Source organism: Plutella xylostella, chromosome 6 (assembly GCF_932276165.1).
Source record: "Plutella xylostella chromosome 6, ilPluXylo3.1, whole genome shotgun sequence".
In the NCBI taxonomy this organism is placed as follows: Eukaryota; Metazoa; Arthropoda; class Insecta; order Lepidoptera; family Plutellidae; genus Plutella; species Plutella xylostella.
This window is the reverse complement of record NC_063986.1, coordinates 10,929,261-10,947,134: the sequence shown is the minus strand read 5'-3', so window position 1 is coordinate 10,947,134 and position 17,874 is coordinate 10,929,261. Positions and strand designations below refer to the sequence as shown.

At 38.4% G+C, this 17,874-nt stretch overlaps 2 protein-coding genes across 2 annotated transcripts; both read right to left on the bottom strand.

Annotated features, from left to right (window-relative positions):
- Nucleotides 1-27: 27 nt before the first annotated feature.
- LOC105390938 (dTDP-glucose 4,6-dehydratase) lies at nt 28-6,593 on the bottom strand. Its single transcript, XM_038119923.2, has 7 exons — nt 6,454-6,593; nt 6,080-6,253; nt 3,652-3,857; nt 3,133-3,286; nt 2,394-2,662; nt 1,911-2,126; nt 28-1,251 (listed from the first exon to the last, which is right to left on the bottom strand). Exons 1-7 carry the CDS (start codon nt 6,503-6,505, stop codon nt 1,198-1,200), a joined length of 1,125 nt encoding a protein of 374 aa, XP_037975851.2. The 5' UTR covers nt 6,506-6,593; the 3' UTR covers nt 28-1,197.
- Nucleotides 6,594-9,795: 3,202 nt separating this feature from the next.
- Nucleotides 9,796-17,545, bottom strand: LOC105384103 (synaptic vesicle glycoprotein 2B). The gene is made up of 10 exons (XM_048621862.1): nt 17,539-17,545; nt 17,078-17,239; nt 16,613-16,775; nt 12,930-13,051; nt 12,356-12,591; nt 11,616-11,770; nt 11,199-11,319; nt 10,586-10,875; nt 10,296-10,423; nt 9,796-9,961 (listed from the first exon to the last, which is right to left on the bottom strand). Exons 1-10 carry the CDS (start codon nt 17,543-17,545, stop codon nt 9,843-9,845), a joined length of 1,503 nt encoding a protein of 500 aa, XP_048477819.1. The 3' UTR covers nt 9,796-9,842.
- Nucleotides 17,546-17,874: the final 329 nt, after the last annotated feature.

Sequence of the window (17,874 nt, the reverse complement as noted above, 5' to 3'; positions counted from 1 at the left end):
TTATTTCAGGTCCAGAATAAAACCACCTTTTCTGACTACAAAATGTTTATTGACTATCCGATTAATATTTTATATCAATTTCGAAAAGTTTCTAATGTATTTTAAAACGTAAACAATTATAAAATAAGTACATATATAATTAAGTATGTTTATTATGCACAAGCTTTAATTTCTTAATTACCTTTGCTTAAGAAATTTATGTAGGTACTACGAAACGTACTAAAAATAAAATATTACCGATAAAAATGGTGAAACCATAAAAAAATACGATTGAACTTAATTAACTTATTTCGTAGTACAATAACGTATAAGTACCTACAACACATAGCTGAAACCTTGTTTCTTAACATAATCTATGAGTAATATAATAATCTCAATAAAATTTATATGTAAAAAAAACTTTTGGAACATCTCATAGGATTTATACCGCAAGTAGCATAGAAGCAGCAATTTCTTCATCAGTATGTACTTAGTACTTTTATAACCTCGTCGATACGGTTTGCAACCTAACCTATCAGTTGTTGGGTTGACTAGTCACATTTGACTATTCACATGGTAATATTTAAGTTGTAAATGCAAGACAGGAATATAAGTCTTAGGGTAAGTATTGTTATAGGAATGTGTCTGGATATTACTTTTAGTCAATATATTGGAAGATTTTAGTAAAAAAGCAAGGAAGGAATTGCTTTTTGGTCTCCGCAGTCTTTGTTTCCTTACATATAAAGTTATGTTTTCTTTAAAAAGTTAATTTTAATGTATCCTACATCTTTTTATTGTCGTATTAGTCTCCAAATAGGTTAATTCTATCAAAATCGGCGGAATCTTTCATAAGATAGTATTTTTCTTAGTGAGACATACTCATACTAGCTTAGAGCTATCACAGTAAATATACTTTGCAATAAAATATAAAATCGTAACATTCGATTAAGAAAAAGAATAGTCAACGTAATGGTAAAAATAAATACCAATAAGTACAATTAGTTGCACATAATTTGAAATTTGCTTGAAGAAAATATTCTATAAAAGCCTTTTCAAACTACAAGTAGTAAAAATATTGTAACAGAGTTCCTTTCATTCTTTGCGTTCTAACAAGGTGAACTAAAATAATGACTGAATGAGTGAACGAAACTAGCGCGACTGTCGGTATCACTGGGAGATTGACTTGTTCTTACATTTTACTTTTACTTCTGGATTAGATCACAGGAGCAGTTCCTTTGGGAAGAGGTTCATGGCCACAAAGTCTTCCAATACCTGGGGAAAAGGAATAAATATTTGTAATGCAAAGAAACAAACTTTGATGGTAGTGTCAAGTGGGTAACAAAGGGGGGTATTTCGTGTACCTTACGGTTAAACGCAAGCTCAACTAGCGCCGTGAATTAAAAAATCATAACTTCCGTTTGAAAGCGTTATTTTCCAATAGTGCTACGTTTCTCGCTCCCTTCATGCTTATTCCAATTTTTACCTCCACAAGACCAAACACTAGCTTCCACATTCTAGGTACCTACTGGGTATTGGAACGTAGGTTCTTAAAATTGGAATTAGCATGTAGGACATGAGTGTAATAATGTATAATGAATAGCTTCCAAAACCTACATAGGTACAGGGCGTGAAACAGGGCAGGGTGTTGACATTCTTCGGTAGTTCTATCTATCACAAGACACCACATACCTCGGCATTATTCTCCGTCGTGGGTCTCGGCACAGTGACCCTAAACCCCGTCCCCGCCAGCGCGGCGCCGCTGAGGCACAGCTGTCTATATGTACGTAGTATATGAGTTCTATAACCCCGAGGCACAGCTGTCTGTATTTAGTATATAGAACCCAGAGGCACAGCTGTCTGTATTTAGTATATAGAACCCTGAGGGATAGGCACAGCTGTCTGTATGTATGTACCTAGAATATAGCACATACCTCAGCATTATTCTCCGCCGTAGGTCTCGGCACAGTGACGCTAAACCCCGTCCCGGCCAGCGCGGCGCCGCTGAGGCACAGCTGGCGCCGCCGCAGCAGCTCGGCCGCGGCGCCCGGCTCCAGCGGGCAGTGGCTCAGCGAGTAGCGCCGGCAGATGTCCGCCCAGGCCGTGAGGTGCTTGTCGTTCGCTTCCTCGGCTACGGAGGCTAGGTCTGTCTGGTGAGTGGGGGTAAATAATAATTAATGAGGTACTTATATGATGAAAATGGTGGCGATAACAGTTGTGAGCACTGTGCAAAAGCTGAAGAAGTGAAGCTAACTAACTTGTTGTCTCCTAGATTTGACTTTATTCGTTTCAATAAGATTTTTGTAATCTTATTGCGTTCACATGGATGCATTTTCTAATATTTGAGTTTACAAATTATGTGTAGAGCAGGCCACGGAGTCATTAGAAAGGTCTGTCGTTTAAAGTATGACTCTTACCTTAGCCAAAGTAGAAATAGCCGTGCCATAGTAATCATGGTTAATCTTGAATATCTCAGACACAATCTCCGCTAAACTCCCCTGCGAGCTGTTAGCTTCGTCCACCACATTGTATATCTTCCCGACCGTGTCAGACCTCGTCCCAACATGCCAGATGGCCCGGCACAGATCTGTCACATGGACGGTGTTTAGCTTGAGGTCCGCTGTCCATAGCAGCTTCATTGTTTCGTTCAGGTGCTTGTAGATTGCGCCGAGGAGCAGGCGGGGCGCTGGAAATGGATGAAATGTATTGGGTTATTGAGTGACAGAAAGAGGTGTTCAAACAGATTCAGATACAGAATACTCCATTGCCCTTGGACGTGGAAGGAGTTTCAAGTAACAGAAATTATTTTTTAAATGGCTGCGTAAAACATATGATAATAATATGTGAGAACTATAGCTATTGGTTTCTGAAAGGCTAAGAGCAGTGTACCAATATCGAATATTGTCGATTCTAGGCGATAAGTAATTTGATAGCGATTTCTATGATCTGATCAGCGCCCCTGTCGGTAACGTTATAAACTACTAAAACGCATACAAACTCCAGTGTACCGCCTATCAAATGACTATCGACTAGAGTCTACAATATACGTGATTCGCACAAAGCAGTTGTCACTCCTTAGGAGAGGCCTATGTCGCTTTTATATAAACAATTTTTGACTGATTACAGTGGGTTAAATTGAAAAGGCTGCATACTCACTGAAGCTCCGCCGGTCGCCGGGTCCGTACACGATGGCTGGCCGCAGCACCGTGTACCGCAGCTCCGGGGCCAGCGCGTGCAGCTGATCTTCTACTTGCAGCTTCATCTTGGCCTCCGTCGTCCACGGGGACACTGGGCCGTCTTCGGTGTGGGGCTGGGGAGTGGGAAATGGTTGTTTATTATGTTGATTATAGATAATGATTAGAAATTATATACCTAATGCACAGATTACTTAACCTGTGACTCTTGTGAGTTCTCGAAAGAAAGAGACACAATACATTTTAATTGTGTCTGATTTCAGGATTCAAACCATTAATGGAAACACACAATAGGAAATTGGAATGGTTTCTGATTCTACTCTCTCATCATCCACTAATCACCTAATCACAGTGCTGCCTTTAATGAAAAAGTTACAGTTCAACATAGGAGCACCACAATACTCTATGGCTCCTTATCCAACCACTACACCCTGGCTATATTACAGAATCATTTTATTAATCTTTCTAAGACCATCCACACCTTATCAGAGCTGTACATGAATCCACTGGACATCTCAACCAGGCGGCACTTCAGTTTGGCGCAAGTCTTGGCCACATTGATGCTCAGAGTGACAATCCCCTCTTGGTACACAGGCTCTGTCTGTCCAGAGCGAGTCTCTGCTGCACAGTTGACGACCAGCGACCATAGAGCTCCGTCCCCGGGGTCTAGAGCCGAGGCGCATGATGCTGTGGAGGTCAGGGTTGGGTGGTTATGTAAAGAAAGAAATTAAATATATTTGTGAAAAAATTTAATACAAAAAGTTCTTTTAAAAATTGAGATGTTATTATTTTTTTTATCTTATAACTTCTTGTTCTTCTACTAATACTATTTTTAAATAACTGTACTGTACTGTAAAACCATCTCAAATTATTTAGGATTAGGATAGTTTTAGTGACTTGTTTTTAAATGATCATCCTAATAATAGTAATAGCTGGTACCATAACAGTCACTATGCATGACAATACCAGAAAAACTGCACTTTTCATTACTTGTTAGTTGCTCAATCTTACTTTTCCTGTTTAATAGATGAAGACTTAGTTAATTTCCATAATTATGTGCTTTGTTACCAATAAATTTTAAGCATGTGATAGTAAAGGATGATGTTCTATTAATTACTTTAAATGTTAGACTTTCTAGGACAAAACTTGCTGTAATTTGATTTGATTTATTTCAACAAATCCACCGAAGTCAGGGCAAGAGGAGCTGACTTCATTATGAATTTCACACATGACTTCAAAATTGTATAACAATGGCTTGTGTACAATATTCAATGCATTGTATGGAAATCAGTTTTATATGAATAATCTTTGGGTGGAATGCTAATAAAATAATGTGGCTTAAAAATCACTATACTACTATTTATAAAAGGCTGATTTGATGCCGCTCGACAATTATTGTTCACAAAATAAATTGGATTTAAATCCCGCTAAATGTTTCTCTGTAACTTTCTCTAGAAAAAAGGTAGGAATCACTTTTAATTATTCTTTGAAGGGGCATAATTTGCAAATGATTGATACAATCCGTGATCTAGGTGTGACGCACGATTCAAAACTACTTTTTGACACTCACCTCAATAATATTGTTAAAAAAGCCTCAAAAAATCTTGGGTTTATAATGCGTTCATCAAAGGATTTTAAAAATGCAAAAACTCTCAAGATTCTATATTGTACGTATGTTAGAAGTTGTCTGGAGTATGCATCGCAGGTATGGAACCCACGGTACAACATTTATATTAACAGAATTGAGGCTATCCAAAAAAAGTTAATTCGTTTTCTTAACTACCGTATCAAATCCAAAGTACGTGAATATATTGCATCATGTCGCCGTATGCACCTGTTACCATTAAACAGAAGACGCGAAATTGCTGACTCCCTCCTTCTCATGAAAATAGCAAGGGGTGATGTCGACTGTCCCGAGCTTCTGTCTAGATTAAATTATTACGTACCGAACAGGCAACAATTTTAATAAATTAGTAGAACAAATTGACATCGACATCTTTCACTCAAGTATCTCATCAGCGAGGCGTAAGCTTAGTAATATGTTTTTTGAACCGTAGCCTATATTTATCTATAATGTTAAAATTATTTACACTGTCATTTCAACAACATAAAACAAAATGTTATTATCAAGTATTACTGTTATTAGTTATTAAGTAGGTACAATAGATAAATAGTATAAAATAATGTATGTACTGCAAATAATAAAATCCTAAGGTACAAGCTTAGCATAAGATTAGTAGGATATTTAATTTAAATAGTTCTACATTATTGAATAATGCTTACGTTGTTTTCAAGTGTCTACAATGTTACTATCAGTGGAAACTTTAATTGACTTCCTGTTACTTTAAGATATATCCTATCCTATTCCTATTCTCTGTGGGGGTGTAAGTACCTGCACCTGGCTCTCTCGAGTGGAACCTTTGTGCATATCCCCAAGGTCTAAACTGCCTTAGCAAGGTCTAAACTGCCTTCCAAGGTCTAAACTGCCTTACTTTAAGATATAGCTACATACATTGTTATAAGTCTCTAGTTTTCCGAACAAAATAAAATAAAATAAAACATGGCTTATATTTAAGGAACAAAGTATACAGTTACTATACTTAATATTTTGAGTTGCAATAGTAGCTTCTTATCTACATGGGAAACATAGTTAGATAAGGTTTACAAGGATGTTGGTTGAACAAAGCTATTATCCTTGATTTATTTGCCTTTGAATTGAACATAATAATAGGTATTTAAAATAACTGTCCTAACATACATATGAAGTTATCACTTACCCACAGAGTCAATGACATAAACATTGTTGATATACAATAAACATACAGTGTTATTAATTTCCATTGTATGGCTTTGCAATCCTTGAAGGAATACCACAATCCAATTAGAGAGTATTGGTTAATTAGACTCACCTGGATTAATGAGATTAGCGCTCTTGTATTCAACGCGGGGGTCCTCGAACGCTTTACTATGTGTCGGGTTCAAAAAAGCCAGTTGCGGTGGAGTTTTGTCCACCACACGAATGCCGCTGACGAGGTCATTTGATGTCAAATAATGCACCAGGTTTCGCCCGATGAATCCGCATCCTACAGGACATCGCAAACAGATTAGCACGCCCTCAGAAAATAAGAACACCAGGTCAAACACCTGATGACTAATACGTGAAAAAGCCGTTACGAAACCAAGAGCAAAACAATGCTGTAATTATCACAGGTTTTTCAAGTTTTATTAATGAAATTTTATTGATATTCAGCTACATAGAAATAGTAGTTAATTTTTACATTACCCCCTAGTATCAGCACCCGTGGTTTTCCACTTTCACCGGTGATTTCGGTCATTTTTGCGATAACGTAAAATATTGTGTTGTGTGTGAGGAAATGGAATCAAAATCTAAAGTTGTGTCAAATGTCAAAGACGTCAAAGTGACGTTTTAAATTAGTTATGACGGCTGGAAATGGGGTTGCCATGAAAGCAGTGATTAGTTTACTCAGTATTTTTTACAAACTTTTAACTTCTATGGAGTGACATTCTCACTTGTTCTTTGGGTGAGTTCGTAAAGGTTATGTTAAATATGTTAAGTATTGGATACACACAAAAAAAACACGCACTCACGCCTTGTACTACTGTACTCCCTTGCGGGGTAGGCAGAGGTGCATTGCTGCACCCACTTTTCGCCAGAGTGTTATGTTAGTCCCAATGTAATAGGGGGCGGGCCTATTGCCATTTTACGGGCACATCCAAGACCTGAGAACAAATATCTGTGTGTAAACAAATATCTGCCCCAGCCGGGAATCGAACCCGGGACCATCGGCTCAGTACTTTTCTACTTAACTCTTGCCCAACCCCTAAAGAGTCGGCTAATAAATGTAATGAGTACTTCACTACTATAGGGGCTAAGTTAGCAAACGATATCCTAGAAAAACAAAATGAAACCGAAATTCACCTAGCTAATTTAGCCAAATCACACATTACACCATCACATTCCTTCTTCATGCTCCCTACTGATGAAACTGAAATCCTAGACTACATCAGACAACTTAAAAATGACAGTGCACCTGGTCTTGACGGTCACAAAAACACATTAATAAAACATTTAGCCCCTTACATATTGAAACCCTTTGCACACATCTGCAATCTCAGCCTTTCAACTGGAATATTCCCAAAGATCTGGAAAATGGCAGCTGTTACACCAATACATAAAGCTGGTAATAAAGAAAACCCTTCTAACTATAGGCCTATTTCTTTGCTCTCTGTTCTATCAAAACTACTCGAAAAAATCGTTAACTTTAGACTTGTAAAATATTTGGAATCTCACAATATTCTCTCTCACACTCAGTTTGGTTTCCGTCATGGAAAATCAGCCGAAGATGCGGTATCTCTCCTAATTAATTCTGTCTCCCAACATCTAGATAAAGGAAACTGCTGCGTAGGAGCCTTCCTTGACTTGGCCAAAGCTTTTGATACCGTTTCTAGTAAAATTCTTCTACAAAAACTTCAGAATGTTGGTATTAGAGGCGTGGCCTTAGACTGGTTTTCGAGCTATTTATCTGACAGAGAACAAGTCACGAAAATTGGTGAAGTTGTCAGCAATCCCATGGAAATTAAATACGGAGTACCACAGGGCAGTATACTGGGTCCTACACTCTTTCTAGTCTATCTCAATGATATTTCGACAGCTCTTCCATCAAATGTTGAGGCCGACATCATTTGCTATGCAGACGATACTGCAATCATATTTAACGGTGTTTCTTGGAAGTCTGCTTTAACACGAACTTCAACAGGATTATCCGAAATATCTAAATGGCTCTCTAAAAATTTGCTTACCCTCAACACTGACAAAACCAAATATCTTTGCTTTCATAAAACTGCTGCTTCTCAACTTGACCTTAACATCCCAATCCATATTCATAACTGTGATCACGTCTCACCTCTCTCAACCTCTGGTTCTTGTCCAACCATAGATAAAGCTGAATCCATTAAATATTTAGGAATCATGATTGATGACAGACTTTCATTTCAAAAACACATTCAAAGTCTCTCTGGCAGAGGACGCAGACTTATAAACATCATGCGCTTACTTAGGAATTCGGCGACTAAAGATACCTTGCAGCTAGTATATACCAGTTTATGCCAATCAATACTCTCATATTGAATTAGATGCTGGGGAGGTTCACATAAAACTAGCATGATTGCGTTAGAAAGAGCGCAAAGATCAATTTTAAAAGTAATGCTTAAGAAACCTTTTCGATACCCTACCACAGCCCTTTACAAAGAAATCAATGTTCTAACTATCAGAAAACTATTTATATTCCAAGTATCACTTTCCCAACACCAACAAATTATGAACTTGCCAACCTACAGCCAGATGACAAGCCAAAGAGTATTTAGATTAGTTCCTATCACCGCTAGAACAGTCTTCGCTCAAAGATTCGCACCTTTCCTACATCCCTATATATACAACAAAATATATAAACAGTGCAACCTGAAAGACCTCAATAAGAAAGAAGCAAAAATAACTATTTTTAACTGGCTACTTACTCTAGATTACGAAGAAACAGAAAACATTCTATGCATCCCTAAATAGTTACCTACATAAGAATATATTACTGTATTTAAGTACTTGTACATTTTCAACTTATTTATTAATATTATATGTGTATACTGATATTTATGTATATTTTCATTTTTCTACTTAGTATCTATTTCAACACTACACTATTATACAAAGAACTTTATATTCTACCTATTTCATAGGATCTATAGGTATAGGTATTTTATACTATTATATAAAATTACATTGTTTTTGTTAACCATTGACGGATTTTATGTTATGTTTAAATTTAAATTTTATTTCACTTAGTTATTTAAGTTATTTTAGTTTGGTTTTTACTTACTATTCATTCTCTACCGTATGATTTGTATCTTCAATGCTAACCAAATATACTACTTTCACCCTAATCTTACACAAAATGTTGACAACAAGCCACCTGTTCTCAAATGTTACAGTCTGCCTACTGGTTACGCACGGCACAGGCTTAGCCTAGTGTGAGAACCCTAGCTAGCTACCATAGTTTTTTTAATCTGGTCCAAATAATTTATAACTGTTTTATATTCATAATATTTATTAAGATAACCTGTGTAAATTTTTTAGTTAAATAAACATTTTTACATTTTCATTTTTTCATTTTCAGTAGTCAGGGTCACTAACCACTACGCTATTCGGTCGTCTAAGTATTGGATAGTGTTTATTATTAATTGTATATTATTGTGAAAGTTTTTGTTATTGTTTGTTGTTTCTGTATTGTTGTGTTAGGTCTATCCTGTTACAAATTGTAGATAACATAAGTATTAGAAATAAAAAAATAAAAAAAATACTTTTGGGCATTTATAAATGGCCCATAATAGAACAAATAAAAAGTACGGTCGGGAGGGGACTGTGACCATACGTTAAAAAGGTATTTAAACCACAAAAATCTAATTACGAAAAAAATATTAACTTTTACAAGATTTCATAAGGCAACACTGTAATAAACGTTGCGTTCCGTTTCACGCATATAGATAACAAACGTTCCACGAAAATGAAATAATAGTGCAAGAATACCGATTCTTTAAATGAACATACAGGTAGTTAGCATAAAAAACTATTATTTTATTAGTAACTAAACTAAAATTTAATTAAAATCGCGTTTTTTCATCATTTGCTACCACTGTCTGTATCCTAGTGACTGCTGTCTCATTTTCCGAGGCTTCTTCTTTTGTATCAGGCGGGAGAAAGAAGGAGACTGCTAGTCCAGCTAAAAACAGACAAAGTTAATTAAATACGAGTAAAGCTACACCATCTGCTTGTATCATTCCGTTTCTTGCAACTGGTCGATTAAGTTAACTGCGATGTCTGCGATTACACTTTTGTGCTTTGTCAAACTTGGTCAAACTTACAAGCCGCCATGGAAGTAATAAGTACTTATTACTTTTACTTACTTAGTTACTACTTTATTTTGTAGTTTGACAAAGCACAAAAGTGCCGCCAACTTTACGTTCATTCAAGATGCCATCTACAACCTTAGCTAGCGTGTAATTGAACCGTTAAAGTACCTACTTATACCTATAAGTAATCACATAAAAACTGACCTATAACCAGCAATATGTAGCCACTGACCATGGCGGTGCAGTGGTCAGCCAGGAGAGCTGCGATTATTTGCACACTGAAGAACCCGAACCCTCGCGCCACCACCACCGAGAGACATGTCACCATCCCCCTACGGATTTTATGATTAATTAATCAAATGCTTTGTGTATACGTAAATCCATTCTTCTGGGTCATATGAATGCTTAGTATAATATGCTAGGATAAAAAACACTATTCTCAGTGGTAAAGTTACGAAAAAATGCTTTTCTAAATAGCGGTAGATCATGCTCACCTCAAATGTGTGGGATTCAAGTCCACTAGATACGAATTAGCCGTGCCGAGTATCAGGGAAACATAGAGAAACACGTAGAACAGGGCCACGCTCAGCAGAGGCACCCTGATGAAGAGGAGGGTCAGGCCGGCCGCCGCGGAGATCAGGAATACTAGGATCGTCGTGCGTTTCCCTCCGATAGGAACCACGATGAAGGTCAGGAGTAGGGTCAGGGTGCCGCCACCTCCAGAGTAGCCCATCACGGCGTAGAGAGTGCTTTGTTGGATCACGCTGTCGCAGTTTAGGTCCGTCTGCGGGCAGAATGATAAATGAGAGGTGGAATGAAGATGGGTTTGAGGAAGGAATAAGTTGAAGCGTGGTCTTATAGAGTTTTAAGCATTAATTAATAAGTAAGTAACTATGTACTAAGCATGGGACTCTAGGTTTCGTTACCATACAGGTTAACTATAAGTACCGTCTTTCAAAAGTCATTTATATGTACCTATGGCCTATATGCAACTTCAGTAGTCAAACCAATTGAGATCCACGGAAACCGCGGAAACCAACGCAACTAAGTACCTAGAGATCTTCACATGTACCTACATTGATACCTAGAGGTGATTCTGGCACTCACGCTGTTTGTAGAGGAGAGGGCGGCGGTGCTGGCGACCTCACAGAAGGATTTCCCGGAGCTGTCCTCACCGTTGAAGAATGCATTCGTCATTGTCGGCACCCACATCGTGAAGCCAGTTGATCTGAAAAAAGAACGCATGGCATTATAAACAATTGTTCTCGGGACGAAAACCATAACACCACGATTTAGGAGGTGGTATAACTATTCTAGATCAAAGCTCTCTTTTTGAAACACTCCGTAAAAGCTAGTTATAATAGCACCGAATTTATAGAGAGAAGCCAAACGCATCTGGGGCAAGGAAAGTATCTGACTTCATTAGAGTGACAATGCGACCTGCCAGTGATTGGCTTTCTTTGACTTTACCGACGCAGCTCCTCCATAAGATGTATTTTTGGGCAATGTAAACACGACCCTTACGTCATATAAGCACACAGCAGCATGAAGTACAGGATGAGGTTGTTCTTCCGTAATGGAGTCTGGAACAGCGGGGCGGTCTGGTGCCACAGGTGGCGTGCTAGTGAGCCCCCTACCGCCCGGGGCACGGGCGGCTCTTCCAGGTATACTGACGTCACCTGGAAACGATATAAACTGTGCTTCAGTAATACACTCCCGGGCAATGAAATAGTTCCACTCACAAAAAGCCGACACCAAACGATGCCAATTTTTTCTAACATTTAATTTATATTTTGAACAAAATATGATTGTGTTTAGTTGGAAATATCCTGATGCTCCGTTAAATGTACTTCAATGTTGCAGAAGGCGTCATAAAGCTAGCTTTTTCCATTTAGGAGTAAATGTGTGTTTTTCTCAGTGAAACCTTTTCATTGCCCGTGAGTGTATTATAGGAGCGCGAGTCAAAATGAAGGGCTTAGAGTTTTGTAGATAATCCGGCAAAAACTCCAAACTTAATATTTTGGAGTTAGGCCGCTATTGCTATGAGTGTGAGTCATCATCAGCTAAGAATCGTCTACAGCTGGACATAATATTCAGCTTCAACACGTGTAAAGATAAGTTAAAGGAAAATCAATCTATGCCTTAATTGATCGAGATTGTCTAGATGTGGACTGTGGAGGAATGATTTCACAGGTAAGGATAGCTATAATTCCCTATCATGATTATTTTATGTCAGACAGCAAAAAACTTAACAACAAACTTACCTCATAAGCCTCCTTCTCACCACAGTTCGCTCTATGTATAGCCCTCAGCACTTCTATAGCATCTTCATCTCTGCCCTTACTCATCAGGAACTTGGGGCTCTCATGCAAGAACACCAGGCCGATGACCCCGACGACTGCTGGTAGACTGATGACCTGGAGTAGCAGGCGCCAGGGTCGGTAGTCCAGCCAGGATAGGCTGATGTGGAACCGCATGTTGAAGATTGGTATTGCGAAGACTGGTGGGAAAAGTTATTGTATCGAACGGCTGATATGGTTGAAAAATTACTTTTTGTACTTATAGGAACACTCGATCAATGACAAGCTGTGCTTATAAGCCAAACTTATTTATAACTCATATTTGCCAGTAAAGAGACCTATTCGCTGCAGAAAATATGCAGAGATGCACACACCAGTCCCGCTGCACGGGTCTGTTATCTACGTAGATAAACTTCACTATCACATATCGCGATGCGCAATAAACAAAGCGCTGAGCTTTTTAAAACGAGTTTATAGACATCGAAAACGAACCCATGCCGCGGGACCAGGGCATCATAACCAGCAGCAAGTCACTCACCGCATATGAAGAGCTGCGAGTACATGGTGGCGCTGGCCATGACGAACATGAACTGGCGGCGGCGGCGGCGCGGCGCGCACTCGCCTAGCAGCACGAAGGCTGCAGCGTTCGCTGATGCTGTGCTGGAAATTTAAAATTTCAAAGTTTCATGTCTCCCTCCCACTCCACTCGCGGGTGTTCTATAAGAGAGATCGTAACGTCGCGAGCGTTGCGAGCTTGTATCGCTGCGATTCGCAGATTGTGTTGTGTGTGAGCCTTTACAAAATGCAAGCAGTTTTGTGGTGCCCTTGCCCTCAAAAAATGGGGCCGATTTATTTTCATTCATCTGATTTACCTACATACTATTTCTTATTCTTACCGACTCTTTGTAGGACATGTGTAGTTATTACCATAAATGTAAATAAAGTAAAGGTTCTACGTTCTGTGACTGTAGCTTTCCGATAACAAAAGCTAAGCTAGAGTTTACTCCATGTTTCTCACCGAGTATAGCTGAAGTAAAACACGCGCAAATATAGAAATACTATGAGAACAGCAAACGGACTCATAATAATATTATCACACTCTATATCACTGTAATCGTAGCGTTGTTTACGCGTGTCCTGTTAAAGGCAGCCTTTTTCATATTAACATTGTATCTTTATCGGCACGCGCTAATATCTCTTTATACATGTGCTACCCTAGTACCTCGTAAGCTTTCAATAGAGCCTTAACCGATTGGAGACGTGATTTTATGGTGCCGTTTGCTATCCTGGTTAACTGACTGTGGATTTCCCTAGGGCTTTTCACAAAATGATGACGTAAGGATTCATGCTTTTAGAAATTATGGTGTCCTGGTACATTGAATCCTCAAACTTCGATTGATTACGTAACGAAGGAAAATGAAAGTTTGGCTGTATTGACTATTTGTCTGCTTACACCATCCCTCGTTTCTCCTATCCTAGTATTTTGGTTGGTGTTTGAGACTCGATGGCGCTACAAGCGTCAAATAACTTGTTGCACAGAAAGAGGGCGCAGACCTTGAGGAATAGGTACCTACATTAACTGCCAATTTCTAGAACTCTATCTACCGATGACTGGTTACGATTTTGACAGGTTGTAACTTGTGTCAAAATAGTATGTAACTACCAGTCATCGGTAGATAGAGTTTAGACACTGGAAGTAAAAGATAATTTTTTTTTTATTTCACACAAAGTTACCATTATAATAAAAATAACTCTATTCTTTTAGAAGTAGAGCCTAGCAAATTTGGAGTTATTTTATTACCAAAGTGCTTGGCTACGAGCGAGCTACGAGTTACCCTCGTAGCTCTCGTAGCCCCTCGTAGCCTCGTAGGCAGGGCGGCGTAGCATGTCTAAATACGTTTTTTTTTACGAATTACGATTACTCTTGTTCTTTAAATAAAATATGTTCATACTAAGCACCAACAAACTGTTTGAAAAAGATAACGCTATCACACAAAACGTTGGATAGGTGTAGTGATTGCAGGTGCAGTTTCCTCCATCCTCCATGAATATCATGTAAGACCATTGCTGCAAGCTGCAATTATTTTACATGAAGTTATTACTTGCTGGTTAGTACTGCAACCCTGTTAGATCCATCGCTAAAGGTTACGTAATTTTTTCAATTCGATTTACGCTTGCTTAAAATTTCTTGTTTATATTTTTGGTACAACTTTCTCATCATATACAATTCCCTTTCCTAGAGCGTAAGGTTTACTGAAACACAGTCGCTTTTTGCGATAAGGCTGCCTATATTGTGTTTTGGTTATAAGTTTGTTTATGTACAATAAAGTTATAGGTTCTACTAGTACTTGCTTTACTTTGCCATGTGATTTGTTTTATTCCGTCAACTCTATACGAATTCCACGATTTTAATAAGTATGAAATTTGGTACTTTCACTATCCGTTTAACACATAGACTCTCTCGCGTTCCTTATATCCTAGTAGATATCACGTTGTTGCGTAACAGTGGCGCTAGGGGAAACCAGCTTCGTTGCATATTATGCAACCTTTTCACAAAATGTTCCAACGCAAAGTTGAAAGCAAACTCTAACTTTACCGACAGGTGTTTCAGTTTGTTTCACAAAAACGCTACAATTTGTAAAAAAAACAATTTGGAAATTGCATTTGTTGTGAAGAATACATTCTTATAAATATTTTTTTTGAGTGTGTGCGTTCTTTTGTCTTATTATCTCTATTAAAAAGTATTTACCAATGTATTTTGTTATTGTTATTGAAACATAGAAAGCAAGTTATTAACTGTAGTGAAAATCATATTTTATGTTGTACGTTAACATTATTTATGAAATTTTGCATTCTATAGTTTTCTTCAATCGAATACGGGAATGGCAAAAGGCTACTACGTTCTAACCTTAATTATCTTCATCAAATTCATAACAGCTCTGTTAAATTCGCTATTGGTATCCTTTTCAGCCCTGCCTTTCAGATAGATAGAGACAGCGGCAGCGGAAAAACAGAGATAGAAAACATTTCATATTCACTTTCACTATCATCACAGCACAATTACCTTCTATAGTCCGCTGCTGTCCTGGTTAAATGGACGTTGTTTCGTCGCAGTGGGGCGCTGCAAGTCGCGCACGCCTCTTCAATATCCGTGAATCACGATTTTAAAACAATTAAATAACTAAATAAGCAAAGAGAGGAAAAATTGCTATAGGTAGGTGTTTAGTTACCTACCCAACATACATTATAAAGATATACAAGCTATATTAGTTTCTATGGATGCATATAGGTACCTAATACTGTTGTGTTTTCTGTTGTCACACTGACATATTGTATAGTCATTATTAGATCTGGAAAAGCATTAAATGAAGTGAAAGATTATCGGGCCATTGTGAACTGCGATTAAAACCCTAAGGTCGTCGTCGTATTCGTGAGGTCTCTGTGCTACGGAGGCACCGTAGCGCGTAGCTTGCTACGGCTGCTACGCCGTAGTAACTTGAGAGGACCGATTTTCCATTTCCCTCAGTTTCCCCACAGGAATAATTGTTTTACTCCTCTGTACCTCTCCAACCCTAGTACGTTCGTAGCCAAAACGTTACGTAATTTTCCGAGCAACTAACGACTAGCGGAACCACACGGGAACGATCGTAGCGTTGCCGGTTGGGACACAAACCTCCTCGTTTCAGCTATTATCCTGGTACATTGGACCTCGAGGAGTCTACTCGGTAATACTCGGAACCGAGCATGCGCATTTCTACTTTCCTCTTGTTATTGAATTTGTAAAGACTATTAAAATTTATTGTTATCTTTCAGAAAATATAGTATGATTGCGACTATAATATATGTATAAATTATATGTAATTTAAATGCATCTATGCTTATCCAAACTTGCTAATTTGACTTGTATCTAACTTGGATTCGAATCGAAGTACACCATTAACGATATTATTAACGATATTGAATTCCGAATTTTCCGACTGATTTATTTGCAAGTTAGTACAAACTTACCAACTTAACTTGTATTTTGTAAAATACAGCATGAATATGAAGTTTGACTGAAAGATCCTTATGACTCTATAAATGTACAGCTGTCATAGGGCTCATCCTATATTTTACAAAGTTCGTTATCACGATGAATAAGAAGATTTGACTGTTAACGTTTTGCCTGACTTATAATAAGCATGCACACAAAACCCCATAAGTATGTAAATAAATACGCACAAAGCCCCTGAGAAGAACTTGATGAGAGCCAGAGTCTCGTAAGAGGGCGCCACGCTCGCGGCGATATTCAAGATGGCGCCTACTGTCATGGCCGCCAGCAGCGTGGAGCGCCGGCCCAGCGTGTCGGCACACAGGCCCCATGCGTAGGACGACGTCATTACACCTGGAGAAACAGTGTTGGAGAGGGAGAGCATAGGTTAGGGTTCTTGCAAGAAAAATAAGGGTTAATAATGGGTTAATATTATGGATTCTGCCAATGACTACTACGTATGGTTTTGAAAACTGCTGGAAGAAGACCTATGTTTTGACTAAATAATCCTGTTATTTTATGGCTACCTTGGATTCAATATATTATGGTGATAAGAACGAACAATAATGGAATACCTACTGATCATAAGTAAATAATCCACTGTTACCTATCGTTGGCGTCTATCGCCTTCATGAACCAATGAGTAGGAAACTAACCAATCAAAGGCGCAGCAGACAGCATGGCCTGTTGGTTAGTGGAGAGACCAAGGTCGCAGGCGGCGGCAGGGAGTGCCACGCTGAAGCCGAAGATGTCCACATACATGGCGAGGATGAGCAGGCAGCAGATAGCTAGGAGGCTGAGGGTATAGCGCCCGAATCCTGGTGGAGAATAAGTTATGAATGCTAGCAAAATAACTGGTTGCCTCTATTCAGAGTTAGACCCAAAAAAAATCCACCTGTATATAGTACACTTATTAAATCAAAGCATCAATAAATAGTCTAAAGTTTGTTCAGCAAGTAAAATATAGTAAGTACATCAACAAATCAACATACTATGGAGCCTAACCATGACCTACATGCCGTCTTATGTGTGGTGTTGGGTAGGTGTTTCAGTACCATACTGCAAAGAATTCTATATACTTAGTTTTATACTTAGATAGTAATTAAATGGTACTTGCCGGCCATATCCAAAGCATCGTCATAAACATATTTTCCCGCCAGAACGTTTTGTTTTTCAAGAACCGGCATTTTTTAAACGTTTATTATTAAAGTTTGATTTACTTATAAATCTTTAAAAAAAAACACGTGTGTGCACCTTTCAGGCTGCCATGAGTCAAATGAAGGGAAAATTTATGTTGGTATTTGTACAATGTACATGTAAATAATTAGTTTTGCTTGTATCGTGATTCGTGGTAGCATTGTGAAGAGGCTGACTGACATGTGTACTATTCAGGACATCACAGCAATAGCAATGATGAAGCGATAGTGAAGTAATTATTAGAATTGTCTCATTG